The sequence below is a fragment of the Haemaphysalis longicornis genome, unplaced genomic scaffold (genome assembly GCF_048455015.1).
Source record: "Haemaphysalis longicornis isolate Haplotype H1 unplaced genomic scaffold, Haemaphysalis longicornis Haplotype H1 scaffold_5, whole genome shotgun sequence".
Classification (NCBI taxonomy): domain Eukaryota; kingdom Metazoa; phylum Arthropoda; class Arachnida; order Ixodida; family Ixodidae; genus Haemaphysalis; species Haemaphysalis longicornis.
This window is the reverse complement of record NW_027526385.1, coordinates 54830939-54848135: the sequence shown is the minus strand read 5'-3', so window position 1 is coordinate 54848135 and position 17197 is coordinate 54830939. Positions and strand designations below refer to the sequence as shown.

The 17197-nt window shown below is 46.0% G+C and overlaps 1 protein-coding gene across 1 annotated transcript in view; it reads right to left on the bottom strand.

Moving 5' to 3' along the window:
• Nmdar2 (glutamate ionotropic receptor NMDA type subunit 2) overlaps nucleotides 1-17197 on the bottom strand; it is a 170039-nt gene that overhangs the window by 24231 nt on the left and 128611 nt on the right. The window contains exons 3-6 of the mRNA XM_077670415.1: nucleotides 16772-16953; nucleotides 15642-15822; nucleotides 2391-2578; nucleotides 1300-1550 (exon numbers count right to left, since the gene is read on the bottom strand). Coding sequence (XP_077526541.1) covers nucleotides 1300-1550; nucleotides 2391-2578; nucleotides 15642-15822; nucleotides 16772-16953 — 802 coding nt within the window. The remainder of the gene's footprint in view (nucleotides 1-1299; nucleotides 1551-2390; nucleotides 2579-15641; nucleotides 15823-16771; nucleotides 16954-17197) is intronic.

Genomic DNA, 17197 nt, shown 5'->3' with positions numbered 1-17197 from the left:
GAAATGAGCTTCCCTGTGCTCTAAATCGGACTTGGAAGAGCGGCCATCTGATGTCTAATTTGAGTTTAGTTCTCGCATGGTCAAACATAGAGCGCCTCTCGAAACGGTTTCACAACATTAGCGCAGGATTAACGGCCTTCCACAAGGCTAAGAGCGCTACCAGTGCCAGTCTTGTGGTCTTTTTCTTCTGGTACCTCAACCTAACTGTGACTCTGTAACGAGTGCTTTTTTTACGCTTCGAGGCAGACGAAGACCGAGGAGCGTACCCAGTGCGTATCCAGGGAATGTGCAGTTGGTAACAAGCGAGCAGCATGGCGCACTCAATGCGAACACTGCTGGTAACCAGCGTGCACCCAGTGCATATCCATTGCGTTCCCAGCGTGCGCCGAGTGCATACGCAGTCCATACCCTGTTGGTGCCAAGCTTTCAGCACAGCGCACCCAGCGCGAACACTGCTGATGACCAGCGTGCACCCAGTACGTTCACAGTGCACTCCCAGGGCGCAGGCATTGTATAAGATTGAAGGGAAGTAACTGCGTTAGTGATACTTCAGGGGTATTTTTCAAAGCTTAGGGGCGGTTTTTAGATAAATTCTTGCACTGACGCTGTGGGCATGTCTATTGCGCATGTCAGTATGTCTGTATAAATGTACTTTGCTGTCATTGCTATTAAACTGTTGGAATTGTAGCGCCTGTTTGTGTCTTCTGTCTTGTGTGTTGTGTATTTGAGCCACTCATTATTTCCGTAAAGTCCATGCACAGTTGGTACCAAGTGTGCAGCATGCCGTATTCAATGCGAAAGTGCATACCCAGAGCATGCCGACTTTGTACCGATCGCGAAGCATGGCGAACTCAATGCGAACACTGTTGGTACTCAACATGCACCAAGTGCATACCCATTTTGTTCCCAGTGCATTCCCAGTTGGCGCCCAGTACGTACCCAGAGCATGCCCAGTTGGTACCAAGCGTGCAGCAGTACATACTAAAAGTGAACACTGTTGGTACCCAGCGTGCACCCACTGGTTGCCCATTGCGTTCTCAGTGCGCACTCAGTGCGTACCCACTGTATGCCCGTTGGCGCGAAGCAATGCTGCAAGACGTGCTCCATGTGAACACTGTTGGCACCCAACATGCACCTAGTGCGTTCACAGTGCGTTCGCATTGCGTTCCCAGTGCGTGTCCAGTGCATCACCAGTAGGTACGAAGCGTGCAGCATGGCCTATCCAAGGCGAACACTGTTGGTATAAAGCGCGCACTCAGTGCGTACCCAGTGGGCTGCAAGTGCGCGCACAGTGCATACCCAGTAGGCCAGCGGGGTACTCCGGTGGCGCCAGTCCTGGGTGGGCCCCGATGACAGACTGTGTTACGACCCAGACGTAGTTCTTTCCCGTCATGCCCAGCTGGGAGGCCGCGGCGAACAATTCCCGGGAGTCGTCCTTGCTGGCGAACAGCAGGAGCACGCGTGCCTCGCCCGCGGCCAGTGGCTCCAATTGCTTCCTGAACTCCTGCCTCGTGTGACCCCGCAAAGTTCGCACCTCCAGCACAGAATACCTGCGCAGTCGCGCACCTACCGTCTTTAGTCACAGAAATGATGCGAGGCCGAAAATTGTAAGACAAAACGTCTACACGCTAAAGGGTGGCCGGCAAGGTGTTTTTTCAATAACCGTCCTTCAAAGAACCTAGGATATATTGTTATGCCGTCTCCACTCCTGTGTCTTTCAAATTTGGGGGGTATTGCGAGAAGATATTCCCATAACCGAGACAAGCGACCTACGAAAAGAAGATCAACGTGGCTATATCCGAACTCTCTCATATCGCGCACGTGAACTTCTATAGAAGAAACGCATTGATTGGCGTGCAGTGTTGGCGATGAGTGCGATTTAAAAAATTCGACAATCAAGACTTTACGAGCTCGTCTCACATTTAATCTCGTTGTATTAGCAGCAGGCTCAGTTCTGGCCAAAAGCTTCTAGGCAGCGCCAAATAAAAAACAAGGTAAACAAACGGTTGCCCGAAGGTAGTTTGCTGTTCTTAACTACGGGTCCCTCGGTTGCACCAGAGAAGGAAGCCTAGGGCTGTTGTTGAGCACTACCAAATGAAGTAATATATTACAATGTCATTTTCGTAACCTTGAATACAATCAAACAGATGTACTTTATGCCAGGTAATGGGCAAAGAGCCGTTTTGGTATGTTTCCATTGCATAATTTGCTCACAATCGAACTTTAAGGCCTTCCTTTGAATTCTTCATACCAAGAAACTTTTGGCGCGGCGTGTAAAGTTTTACAAATAATGTACATTGTTTAAAAGCACGCAGAAATATTTTTGGCTGTAGCTAACCTATACAGAAATATAGTAGTGGCGAGGATCCGGGACAAAGCTATGCGCTCACCTTGCACGGAGTGTGCTGCTTTCGAGCTGTCGGTCCCTGACAGCGCGCACGAAGTCCTCGTGTCCGCCCAGGTTGGTGGTGATGACGGCGAACTGGTACCACGAGTAGCGTTCTAGGATGGCGAAGATGGCCGCCACCTGGTGCACCACAGACGGCGCCAGCTGGAGCACGCGAGCCTGCGACGCCCTCTGCCGATGGCCACGGGAAGTGGCGAGAGGGAGCAGGACGACGCCAATGACGTATAAGATGAAAGAAGCATCCACTGTGCACTCAGTTGCGTTTAATCATCTTTGAATAAAGGATGCGGAAAAGCTCGCCATGATGCATGGCTCGGACACGTTATTGACGATTCACAGAGACATCTCGAGCATGAGTCACAGGCACAGGCCTTATACAAGACACACTGCGGGCAGGAGGCATGCCTGTTCGGACGTTACTTCTGCTTTTGTCTTAACTATTTGTACCTTTTAGTGAGACACTGTTTTTTCGAAAAGGTAAGAAAAAAAAACGCCTCAGCAAAGACTGAAAAAAAATTCTTGCGAATGAGGATACATGAAACTAGAATAATTCGGGTTTTTCCCGCTTTCCCTTGGGTTAGCTTTCCAACTGTGAATTTTTCAACACAATCCAGGCAATTTCAGAATTATAACGATTTAGGCGACGGACGTATTCCCCTGCTTTTTGAAAGCGCTGCCGGCAGCGATGAACAGCGCAGCAGCGGACTTTTAATGTCAGAATTTGAGTGGTTTGTAATTAACCACGCTACCACCTTTGAAGTTATAACTATAACGCAATATCACTTTATACCTGCCTGTTATTTCCACGCTAACCTGCTGTAAGGGAATCATGACTAAACGTGCTTCACAAAACACTTTTTCTTTACCCATCGGGAAAGTATTCGTCGGATCTCGCCCTTCGTTACAGCTTCAAATGTGTACTTGGGCCTTGACTACCTCAAAATATTTTGAGATAAAATTTCTTAGGTTAACTTTATACATGACACAAAGAAAGATTTCCTCTCAACCTTGTAAATCGGCATGCAGAAAGATGCAGGGGGTCGCCTAACCTCTCCTTCAATATGTTATGTTTTCTCGAAAGCTGGCAAGCTCGAATCACAGGTTCGAGCTGCAACAGCTTCTTTATGTTTAACCATTTAATTAATAATTTCAAAGATAAGCAGGGTGTCACAGCTTTGCTAGACTAAGCACACTTCTCTATCGGGTTCACAAGCACTGTTCTGCCCGTCGAACGTATCTGTTAACGCATGCATCGATAAAGCTGCTTTCAACGTATTCGTGCTGCTCGAGGGCGAGAAACAGGTTACAGTAGTTCATCCTCAGATCAATGCCATTAGCAAGTCAGGCCAAGCCGAAACGTAGCCAAGCGTAGCGCGTATGTGGTACCTGCGTCTGGACGAAGACCAGCCAAGTCAGAATTCATCATCATCAGCAGCAGCGGCAGCAGTCCATAGCAGGTAGCATGAAAAACATCGCTCTTAAGCCACAGGCAAAGCAAGCCACGCCGTGCAATCGATACTACGACTAGAACTACGCACAGCACGCCACTAAGGCACGGCCACGGCTACATCTCAGACACAATCGTCAGGCAACCGCGGATCATGTTTTTTATCCTCTCTGGGGCGGACTTCTGAGGTGTGCCCGTTTCAAAAACGTCCGTTCCGTTTTGCGCCCGTTTGAAGACGTGACGTAGTTGCACTAGTGAGGTCTTTATAGTGTACCACGGCACCAATTCCACTGTACCGGGTCCTGCTCGTTTTGCCCCACCTGCGTGTCCTCTCCTCTTAGCCAATCAGAGCGCGCTTCAAGTGCACACCTTGAAGCGTTCATAAAACGAACAAAGCTCAAAATTTCGCCCCGTACCCCAGAGTGGCGCACCCACGTGATCCCTAAAGCTTTCTAGCTTAATAACTGTTTCCGGAATTAGCTTGTTAATGGGAGGTGTCGAGGTCACCGCGCGTCTACACATAAAAAATAAAAAGGTTTGAAAACAGCTGTTATAGGTTTTTTTCGACCATGAGTCCAAGAAACCAAAAGAAACCATTAAAAAGTTTGAATAGTGTTCTTGTGCAGTTTATTTGATACTTGATGTGTGCAAGACACCAAAACTAACCGTGACATGGCAATGCTGCTGAATGTATTTCAGGCGTTACGAGCTTTGAAACGCAGATGAAGTTCTGGTAAACTTTAGGTAAATTCAGTGAGTTTGTGGAATTTCTGCGCCACCTAGTTGCCCATTAGACTTACTGTTTCCAGATGTATCCTTTTTCAACCAAGAAGCAGAGCCTCACTGTCATGCAGCAAGGGGCTCACACGCAGAATTCTCCCACCAAATGTGGCACTACAAAGTCCAGTTTGACGGAAATGTCACGATGCAGTTATACCTTCCAGCATCTGCACATTTATAAAAATTTAATTCGTTCCTCATACAGTAATGGGTTGAGAACGATCAGTCCTTTATGGCTTTACGTTTTTTATCCACAAACATGAACTGGCGATATCGCAACTTGAGCAACAAATTAATTCTCTAACGACTAAATAGGTACGCAACCAGTAGCGAGGCTGATCTCAGAGATGAAAATGTAACACTCGTTTTTTTAGTGCGAATGTGTTTCATTCCCGCGTACACGAAGATTTCGCTGACGTCATATTTGTCACGGAAATGACGCGAGTACAACGAAGCAAGTGGCCTGTAAAGGGTGCACCTCTGCAAACAGGGTCGTCTTGCTGGGAAGCAACCTTCAGTAGTAAAGGGTACGCTATACTTAGGGTTGTTCGGTTTCATGTTTTATAACACGTCAGTTTTTTATGCCGCCATACCCCATAATTTCATTTACGTCCTATACGTCACAGAAATGACGCCACTACACCTGTGCCGAAGCCACCCGCCAGCAGGACGTCGCTCGCCAAGCATACCCCCAAAACAGCCACTGACCCGCAAATCACGCTCAGCTACAGATTTCGCTGCACATTTCGCTTTCGTGTTTTAGTGATTCCTATGACAGAGAAATCAACCAGTTTTTTTTTTCACAAACCGGGTGTGCCAGGATGCTGAATGGTAAAACGCAAGCAGCTCGTTTTGCTCCATCAAGAAGAGTTTCGATCGCACCACCCCCGTCCTCCTGCTTGGTCCTTAGAGGACTGCAGTATGTAGTAAATAATTAAATAAAAAAAGGCGCGATAACGTTAATTTAATCTGTTTAAACATACAATCATTCCAACGCCCACAAAACACAACAGACACATAGCGTTGGGAGCAGCCATATGCTGTACGAAAATACGTAGCGCGGCGTACCTGGAACCGGCAGGCCACTCGAACGAAATTGGAAAATCCTTGCAACCTATCCTAGACAAACCTTTGTGCTAAACATAACATTGCGCGTGCATGCCACTCGTGTTTGGTCGTTCTTCGATAAGTGTGATTTTTTGCTGCTATATGTCCACGAATCCAGCTGCAGAAACGCAACACAGCATTCAAATTTGGTGTTACGGCTCTTTGAAAGACGAAAAAATTTTTAACTTTCGCTGCTTTATTCGGATTACAATCACTACGCTCAAATAAATATTCAGAATCACACTACGCCTAGAGCAAAAATGGCCGAACGGCGCTACAACTATACCACTTCAAATATCGTTGAAAGATGAAAGTCTTCTCGCTCCGATGCCCCGTCCCACCAACGACTCCCTCCACTTTCCCACACCTCACGCTGTTTCCCCTGGCCCTCCTCTTGTCAATGAACGCAAGTTAAGGTTTGCTTCATTACATTAAATTTTGTTCTCGTTTGCAAGGCTCGCGCGCAATCAGTTCAGGCATTTTGTTTCTGTGGCCCCCAAAAACGCTCGAGGAGGCCTACCTGTTTAGTTTTATATATATATATATATATATATATATATATATATATATATATATATATATATATATATATATATATATATATATATATATATATATATATATATATATATACGTGTGGGTGTGTGTGTGTTTGTGTGTGTGCTTCTTGATCGCTAGGTCTCTCAACTTTTTCCCGTCAGTTGAATCAAGCGTTGGAAAAACTGCTATTGAACTAGGGTAAATAATCCCAACTGATATGGTTATGTAGAGAGAGAGATAGAAAGCTCTTTATTAGAGAAGAAAGCCGAGAGGCTTGCCAGATTCGTAACCCCGACATGCTAGTAGGCGGGGGGGGGGGGGGATGGCTAGGAGAGAGTAGAAAAGGCCCTATAGATAACAGGGCAGAATAAAGAGAAGAAAAGAAGTAAGAAAAAGCGCGCATCATGGAGTTTGTGTGAACAGTTCAGCGAACGTCACGTTCGCAGTAGTAGTTTAAATCAGTTCAGTGACGCCGATCTCGTGCAGGCATTCAAACAACGCCATCAGTGCTTTGCGTTGTGCTGAACGGGGGTGCCAGGGACGAAGGACCACTTTTAGGCTGATTGGTCCTGGGCGTAGGTGTTCGATCTCCTGTTGCAAACGGCACCTTGCGAGCAAGTCAGCGGGGCACTCTGGCCCAAATAGGTCGTATATGCCGCTTTATATATGAATGTATTGTGTCTACAACCTGGGTTTTTTTAAATAAAATTTTATTAAACAGACTGGCAGACAGACAGACACAAGTTTCAAGTCATGGCATCACAAGAAAGGCTATCTCCTGTAAAATTCCAAAACCGGCATGGAAGTTAAACGAAGACCTTACTGTTGGCGATCTGAACAAAGAGGGCACGGTTGGTGCTTCGCTGTTACAAGACGGAACCATAGGTGGCGCTACGATATTGCAAATATTTCATTTACTTCAAAGAGCATCAGCCGTTAAGTGCAGGCCTGCTGCGACGTCACTTGGCAACGCGAGTTACCGTATGCGGAAAGCGCCTCAGGACGTGGCGACCACATGTACGTTTCACCAGTTATGTGCCTTAGTAACGTGCACAGATTTGGGCTTAATTTGTAATCATTTTTATACCCTACACACTGAAACCGATTACACACATACGTTGATTCCTGCTTCGCTTTAATTTTTGAATTCCTTTATACGGCCTATTTCTAAATGCCGCTGGAGCAAGATTCCCCTATAGACTTCCCTCACGAGAAAAACTAAGCTTCCGTGAGAAGCTTATTTTTTACTGAAGAAATCACTAGTTATGTTTCCTGTTCGGAGCGTAGCAAAAAAGTCCTTTTCTTATTGAGCAATCAGGCCAAATATGCTCGGAAGCAGTTTAATAGAGACAAAAACATTCAAAAGCATTCAAAAAGCCCAAAGCCGACCCTGAGTTAGCGCAGCGTCCTCGCCTCGCTCAAAGCGACGTGACTCACGTGTACCTCTATGCACTGCGAAAACAGCTTTGACTATACGCAAAAAACCTTGAAGTAAAAAAATAAAAATTTTAAAGTAGACACACTCTGCAAAATCCCACTCTTGCAAATGAAGCCGAACCGGATCCATCCGAGCTTATGACGACAACCCGCATTGTCCGGGTGTCGACGAATTCAGGCGGGGGGGAATAAAACAGCCCAAGATTTATTTCGGGAACACACACGGACGAATTCTGCCGTAGCGAAGCAACAGGTACACGTGGAACAAACCCGACTCGGTGAAATGATGTGGGTGATGTAAGTTTAGGCAATCTTTTTTGCTAATCTGATCGATGTGCTAGCACACCATGAAATTGCGAAGAGGTCACATCTCTCTTTCCCTGTTCCACATCAGCCTCTCGCAATCCTTCTTCTGTTCACCGAACCGGAGAACTAACGAATTCTTGCCACGCGATGTTGACCGACATCTGATTCCATCGGGGTTCAGTGGAATGAGATCGTGCGCATCGCTATACGAATGCGGCTAGAATAAAAGGCTTAAGAAAAGGCGGACTCGTGTGGCTTGAAGGCTGCATGGTGCGCTGGTTTTTACAGGATGTGGCCAAACGAGCGGTAAAAGGGTAATGCGAAACCGCAGGCTATGAAGAAGTAGTGCATAGACGAAAATGGAGCACTGAGAGAAAATATTGTACTTTGAGGACGAGAGAAAGCCAAATTTAAGGCCAAAGAATTATTTCGCTCGGTATTTCGAACGGCAGAAAATTTGCAGCGCAGAAGGAAAGAGTAGGCTTCTGCTTCAATATAGAGATGCGATGACACAGGAAGAGTGAATGCCTTGGGATTCACATACAAGTCATCGTAGTGATGCTCTCCTGTCTACATTTCTGTGTGCGACATCATTCTGTTCTGAACTGCATATGCCTGTTATTTTATGCGTTTTCCTCCATTATAAGTACAATGAAGATTCGATTGATAGGTTTAGAGGGAATTCTCTGCTCATTCATGTCTCGTAAGGTCATTTTTCACTTCGGGATGACCTTGACCCGCTGAAGCGCAAGTGTGGCAGGAATGACGTCATGCCGCGAGATCCGCTGTGAAGAGTCGTCGCAGTTGTGCCGCTTGGAGCCTCGCCGCAATCGTACCACGTGACTAGGAGAGATTTTAACAGCTGCTTCGGCGGCGGTTGGTCGCGGGGACTGGTCACTGATTGCGCGACCGCTGAGCCCGCTTCAGCGCAAGCGAGAGGCTGAATCCAGACATCCAGTCCATAGCTCGATATCAGACTGCCAACACGCGGTGATGGGTTTTGTGGTTCACCCAGCCAAAGCGTCTGTTTTTTTTAAATGCAGAGCATTTCAGTAACTCACGATGTCACCCGCGTTGACGTCCGTAGTCGTAGTCCGCACCCCTCCCACTACACTATATAAAAAAAATACTATCCGGCGCCTGGTTTCGATCCATCGACCCTGCGGGCGGAACGCAATGTACATGGTGCTCTACCCACTGCGCCACAAAGCCGACACAGAATGGGAGGCTACGAACGCGCCTTATATCATTGACTCATTCAAACTACGTCATAAAGCTGCTGATACAACGCATTCACTACCACCAACTCAGCAAACACTAAATGTTAACGCAATACACCCACCCCCTATGCGACGCATTTACTCGAGTCCCCCTCGCGGGGAGATGGGCCCAACTTTTTTTTGCCTGTGCGTACTCTTCTTGTTTCAATTCCATGTAGATCACTCCAGTGAAGAATAAAGGGAACAGAATTCATCGTTGCCTTTACATTTCACGCCGTCAAGAAAAAAGAAGTCCCAGTTGGAGCTAAATGGCTTCGGTGTAGATGACGTATTCCAAATCTCAAGCTTTCTTTCTTGCTTCAAGATGCGTGTACTTCTGTTCAAAGAGAGTGCCTCGAATAGTGCGCTTTGATGTGAATTAAACAAGAAGAGAAAACAGAACAAAAAAACAGTAAACGGAGAATGAATTACCTGATGGGTTTGTGGACAAATTCTAAAGACATGTTGCCTATTTTTGTCGACACGTTACGTACGACATCCCTCATACAAATATTAAATGCACAAAAAAAACGCGAAAGCCGGAGGTACGCTTTATTGTTGTTCTTATCTCCTTCACCGTGCAAAGCATTCGTTTTTCCCTCTCCAAACCATCCTTTTTCGTGAGTATGCAAATACGTGTTTGCCTATTCACGAATTTTCAAGCAAGGGACAGTTTTTTTCTTCACCATTATCCTTCCGACCTCCTTTATTATGTTCGTTTATTTTCTTTTCACCTGACCAGTTACTTTTCTGTCGTTGTTGCAAATTATAACAATCAATGAAACAAAGACATTGTAAAACTGAAAGTCGCAGGCGGCTTCTTTGAAAGTGGGAAAAAGGAATTGCACAAAAAGGGAGGACTGTCGGTAAGGGAGGACAGGAAAACAAGAGATTGAAAATGTGAACACATAACAATAACAAAGTACACAGAAGAAAGGTACAAAAGCCAGAAGCGGTACAAGGAAGCGCCCAAAAGAAGGACTGCACATAAAAACAGCGGCTCTGGTGTGAATAGACACTGCCGAAGCCGAGATAATGGACGACAGCGAAGCTTTCTGGGTGGCCATAGCTATGCAAAAATCCCTCAGAGACGAGCCTCGGAACGCCGTACCAGTGAATATGGGAGTGCTGGCGCGAAAATGGAACCGCGCCTGAGGGAATCAGCTGTATCTGGAGCCGCTTGCCCGCTGGTGCATGCAGCACTGGGGCTGTTTTTTTTTTTAATCTCCCGGATGTTTTCAATGCCCGAAAACAAAGGCAATAATAAAGCTCTCCGGAGGGCGTACCTAGTATGCATGGCCCTTCCTGAAACCCGGAAACAGGATAGTGTAGACAATGGCCCCTTAGAAAAAAGCAAGAGAGCGAGATTTTCTCTGCTGTTTTCCGGCCTTTGATGATTGCATTCCTTTCAGGGGCTTTGGGCAGTTCTGGAGGCTGGAGTCAGGGGCTCATGTCAGACGCTGGCAGAGTTTCATTTCCAAATTTACCTGACTATCGAATGGTCAGGTGCCTAAAACTTCGTTCGTCAATCATGACAGTAGCAATTATAGAACAGGTGGAAGTTGTTCATTTCCATTGGTTGTGGGACAGAAAAGAAATGGCTGAACGTAAACTATGCTTGCACAAACTGCGTTAAACAGCATTACTGGGAAAGTCTGTACTGATTTTTTGATGAGTTAGGTGACGCAACTGATCCTCTAAGGGTAAACGCAAGGGAGCGACTCACCGCTGAGCACGCCACAGTCGTCCTGTGTCACACAGAATGGGAAGCGGGAGAAAAGCTCGTAATTATGGGGATGCTGCGAGGTCGTTGCCACTCGTGTGTGGTGATTGTTCACACACGTCGGCGGGCGTGCGAGAGCTGACCACAAAATAATTCTCGATTTTAATCTCAAACATTAGATAGCACCTTATGAGCATCTCAAATGCAGTCAGAAATAAAGCAGTTGTTTATGACTAATAATATCCTGGGTTACCACAAGGGTATTCGAAATACAGGTATAAATGCAAGAAATTGAAAATTCTGTTAGCTTCTACTTAATACTGACAGAAAAAAAAAAATTGGCAGACAATACGTTACTCCCTACTGCAAAATTTGAACGCATTGATAACTGCTATTTTCACGGTGACGGCACATAGCTGCTGCGTCTCAGGGAGTGATCGCGTCATCACAGAACGAACGACAGCGTGCACTACTCCGGCGTTACCTCGCAGCGTGTCACTACCACCGAACATGTCTCGCTCGGCCTGGGCATACCACCCTCCCTCTAGCACTTTCGCCATAGTTCACCCCTCCCCTTTTCTGCTCGTTCTAGCTCGTCAATCTTTGGTGTCCTCTTCGTTCGCTCCGTCACAACGAGGCCGACCGCGCTTCAGAGCTGCACTCTAAAAAGTACGCATGCGTACAGGCTTACCTATCGCGCTATGGCGAACAGGGGCTCTAATTGCTTCTGGTATACTATGTGAATGGCTCGGCGCAGCACCAACACACATGCGGATCTTGAGTGCGGCAACAATTCAAATTTATTGCACATAATCTCGGAAAGCTTTCTCAATTCAATGCTATGCCCCACAGAAGTATGGGTCGCTCTGAGTTGGCAGAACGCGAGCGTAAACTGATTGAATGATTGATTGATTGATTGATTGATTGATTGATTGATTGATTGATTGATTGATTGATTGATTGATTGATTGATTGATTGATTGATTGATTGATTGATTGATTGATTGATTGATTGATTGTATGGTTTAACGCGCCGACGCAACGCGGGCAATGAGGCGCGCCGTAGTGGAGGGCTCCGGATTAATTTTGACCACCTGGGGATCTTTATCGTGCGCCGAAATCTTGTACACATGGGCGTTTTTGCTTTTCGCCTCCATCAGAAAAGCCGGGAGCGTAGACTCGCTTGAGCAAATACGTAGCTCGGATTCGCCGGGAAGAACTACATGTGCATGCGCGTGCATATTTCATGCGCATTCATCCAGCCTTTGTACAAAACCGTGGCCACGTCTCTGGGCTATATCAACCGAGATTTCGTCGACAGCCGTAGATGCACGGTGTTATTGTTTTCACAGGCGTTTTACCTTATTAAGAGCGTTCCCTCTTGCCTACATGCCGTCATGTCAGCGTGACTGTGGGCTGGGGCGGTTCTCTAAATAATAGAGACTTCCAGCACGAATTCTCGACTTTTCCAGCTTCTTCGGCCTGAGAGCAGTGACTTTGTCATTGTGCTGGGCTACCGCCGAACTGCCGCAGTCGACAGGATAACGTTACTGCTCATGCGCAGCATATAGTCCAGGACATGCGAAAATGTTAATCAGTGTTTGCAATACAGAAATCTCTAATTGGTCGAAAGAATGTGCAAACAAACACTGGAAGCCAACGGAATGCTCGCCGGAACAATTTTCGGTGGATAACGGCGGACTTGGGAAACTCTCGAGCTTAACAATGGCAAACGCAACGAGATACTCCTCCCTCATCTTGCACCTCCACCCTCCTCCTCCTCCGCCCCCCCTCCCCGCAAAAAAAAGCACGCAATGAATATTCGTAGAGTATAGAAATCTCTCTAGAATCTCCCTACGTGGAAAATGTGTATCGTTTGGGTGTCGATGTCTTCCTTGGGTATCAAGCGGTTAGGCTGTCGCCGCGAAATCCAAGTTTTATTTACCGCTCGTGGCGGTTGAAATTATAATTAGGTTTGATTTCCAATGGGCCAATACAAATTTTATATTTCACATGTAAACCATTTGAAATAGGAAAGAGTTGCCGTCGCATCAATTGGACTATTGGTACATTGTCGTGGTGATAACGTATTCAAGTCGCATCAAGCAAAATCACAGTGGTGTAGTCATCCACACATGCGTTCGCTCTACACCACTCGCCTTGACAACAGACGCATTATTGAAAAAAAATCGTGGAAAACAGGTGAACTTGATGAATGCGCCTAGGTGATGCCATTGTAGAATTATTAAATCCTTCCGGGATTTTTTTCTGGTGCCCATAAGCGACGTTTTTCCAAAATGTGTTGTTCCGCATCGCTGCTTGGTTGCTATTTTGTTTTGTACGTGGCTATTACTTATGCTAAACACAAGTACACGTCTAATTCAGCTAGGGCTCACCTCCATTAGCACGCGACATTTAGTCTGTCACTGCACCGCAGCTGATAATGGGGGTCAGAAATGTTCATTTTTCAATGTCCTTGCGAGGTCCTAGTTGAACTTTTTTTTATTTACGTTTTCCTTTTTATGCGCTCAGTGCCCAAAGTGCCGCCTCGCGGCGCTCTAGAGCAGCGCTGCAGGCAGGGCTATTGTGCCGTCCCACGACATTCGAACATCTAGTATAGGCTAGCACCGCCTCAAGCTTCAGTTGTCGTGGTGTCGGGGTGCCTTCATAGATTCATGATACCAAGGACGGTGGTTGGAGACCGGGTCTCCACTCGATTATAATTTTTTTTTCACATTTAAAATGAATTATAGTTTTCATGGCTTTGGTTAGTTGTCGGATTTCATAATGATTGCCCAGTTTTAGTTAGATTAAGTTAGGTTAGGTTAGGATAGGCTAGCTTAGGTTTGTTAGCTTACATTAAATTAGGTGGAGCGATGTAGTTTCAGACACGGCATTTTTGTTTACAACACGTCGGTGGACATTGACATAGTGGAGTGCTAAAAGTCCCGCCGGACGTCAATCTAGACACAGCCTTGTATGTTTGCATGTCCGATTACAATTCCAGGATTCTCCTCTATGGTACTTTTCGGGTTTGTCCCCAACCTTGTTGCCCTGCTTCTGTAGGAGCGAGGGGTAAATGAAAGAACTAGGGATTTCATTCTCTAGCACGACTAAAACGAGAGACCCAGGACATAAAAAATGAAGAAAAAATGGAATAATTGCAAAGCTATTTTTCCAGAGCCGCTGCGACCACCACTTCACCCTACTTGATGGTGAAGTGCTATAAAATGCCGCTATAGAATGCATAAGGTATAGAATGCGTAGGATGCAAAGCATCCTCTCTCCTACATTTTGTCTACCGTCCGTACCACCATTTGTTTAGGCTTATCGCATGCCTATCTAGTTAAATTACTCCAAACTTGTTTTCCGAAGCGCTATCGTGGAGTACTACTCAATACACCTGACGGCGTTTTCTGAAGCATCGTTGTTGCAGCATCACAAAGCTGCCTTTAAAATTAGAGGTATCTTCTAGACAAAAGTTTTAGCTCGCTAAATTATCCCGCGGGGCTGAACTGTTACAGCGCATGCGTGTCTAAACATACGCTGGAGGTAGGCCCTGCAGTAAGGCGCTTTTGTGTTCAGATCGCAACTCAATGTCAATACCCCCTTAACTCAATTTTAGCGGTGCTTACAAAATGTCGCAGGAAAAATTCGTGAATAGGGCGCTCGAAATTTGGTTGTGTGGCGAAGGCCGATAACAAATGCGACAAACTTTTCGTGCAAACTTTGCCAGCGTAATTATATATCCATATTTTGATACCTGGCGGTATTTGAGTTTCCCAACTAGCGGCACGATGTTTACAAACCATCATATCCTGAATGGGCTTCTGGCGGCGACAGTTTGCGGATTTTGTTAGCGCGGATAAGCGCTATAATTCGATGGAACTAACGAAATGAGAGTCCTAGAACTGGTTCGGGGTGCGCATGGGCAGAGTACTAATGCATAGGGGCTTGCGCTCATACCACAGGATAACGGAATGCAAACAAAGAAACAAGACTGAGCGGATTTTATTACCTGTACATTCATTTTCGTTTCCATTTCCTTCAAGTTCAGCTTTATAGCAATAGAGATTTATTTTGAAAGGTGTACATGTGCAGAGAGAGGATTCCGAAGGTTTGCAAACCACATAGAGTAAGTACCTGAAGTTGTAGTGCATTCCAGTTGGAAAAGGTTGAGTAGGCCTGATGTGGCACAAGTGATCTGCACTTCTTTTTGTTATTGTGTTAAAAATATATTGATGGATAGGAACATTGAATGGATGAATGAACCTCTGCTCAAATTATGGTCGATTGATTGATTGATGGATTATTGGTCGATTGGTCGGTCGGTCGATTGATTGATTGATTGATTGATTGATTGATTGATTGATTGATTGATTGATTGATTGATTGATTGATTGATTGATTGATTGATTGATTGATTGATTGATTGATTGATTGATTGATTGATTGACTGAATATTTCATTGAAACACAGGCACTGTGAGCCGTGAACGCGCTTTGCTAGAATAAACGCAAACGGACTACTCTACGCCCCAATCCAAGCGGTAGACATACAAACTATTTTACGACAAACGCCACTTCTTGAAATGCGAGAACACCGAGCAGTCATCGCCCCAGGCGCAAGGCGTACCTGATCGAGTCCGATGTTGTCGGCGTTCCAGGCGATCACAGGAACGCCCAGGTATCCGAGCAGTTGCAGCACGTACTGCACGGAGGCCGCATTGCTACCAAACACGGCCGCGTTTGTCAGGTACAGTACTGCGACAACGTCCCCGGGCAGCAGATCTTCACACAGATGTCGCAAGATGTCTCTGCGGCGGAAATAGCCGGAAAACAGAAGAAAGAATACATCGCGTTATGTGGCCTTTCTCTGTGTGATAACAACACGACTTCTACATCTTCGCCAATATTCCTCGCCGACCACGCATGGAATCGCTGACGTTTGTAAAATCAGTACACATTGCATGCCTCTTGATAGCTGGTTGTTAAAATTCCTGCGTAACGGAACCTCAATTTTACAAAACTCAGTTTTACGACTTGGGGAATTTCACGAAGGGCTTTGCATTTCTCTGGCAGTTGGTCATGCGCCTAATGACTTTTTAAGTTCCTGCTCTAACAAAATAATTCACACATCCCGGTCACGTAAAAAACGTATTGCTTTACAAAATCGCGTTGTCGATTCATAAACGATTGGTAGGTCGACTCTGCCTCTAGCCATGTTAAAACTCAAAATATTAAAATGCATATGCAATGCCTGCAGCGGTATTATCGGTTATTTAACGCATAGCTTAGAGACTATAAAAGTTGAAAAAGGCAGATTTCATAGCTATTTTACCCCTTCTTTGAGAACACACTATATTTCGTTCGTTTCCAAATAAATAACTAAATTTAAGGTTGATAGCATGTCTCCGGCAGTTTGTCTCCCAATTTCATGTAGCGTGAGAAAACAAGTCAAAATGGAAGCCATATAGTACTGCGTAATAGTTTTGTACGCAAGAATATTCCCAATTTTAACCTGAAAAAGTTGCATGCCGGCGTCCTTTACATCCTCCGCCTTGAAGGCCATTCTGTGAGGAAGAGGCGTAAGACATTGGCGTACCGCTAGGTCTTGCGCTGAGCCACACCACATTCACGAAGACCGTCGCATTCCACGCCAAATTGCTTTCGAGGCGATTTGGCAAGGCGGGCTGCTATGGGCGGTAATGCCTCCCGTTGTTTCCTCCCCGCCCCCCGCCACTCCCTCGTTTCCCGCTCACTCACTCTGGCGTGGGCTTGAGAGACATGCGCACCGCCTTGGCTTGCACCGAGAAGAGCTGCATAAAACGCAGGTTCCCTCGGCCTGAGCGGTTCATGGCGGAGACGCCGTCACGAAGCTTCTGCTGGTACTTGCGCTGCTGGCTTAGAAGCGACGTTTCCGGGAAAATGGCGCCGAAGGTCAAGTTCTGCGAGAAACAAATGGCCTCATAAATTTGCAAGTCGAGAAGCTTGAGGGTTATTTATTTAAACCAAAACTGATACATATACAGTGTACACAGGGACCCAACGATGTTGTCAAAGGGCCCTTCAGATCAGTACGCAAGCTGCCCAGCATTGCTCAGGCAATAGGATTTCAATGGTAAAAAAACAGGCCACCTAGATACTTGCTTCAATGCCTATGTTGTTGAAGCAGACTGTCTTCTGTTACCC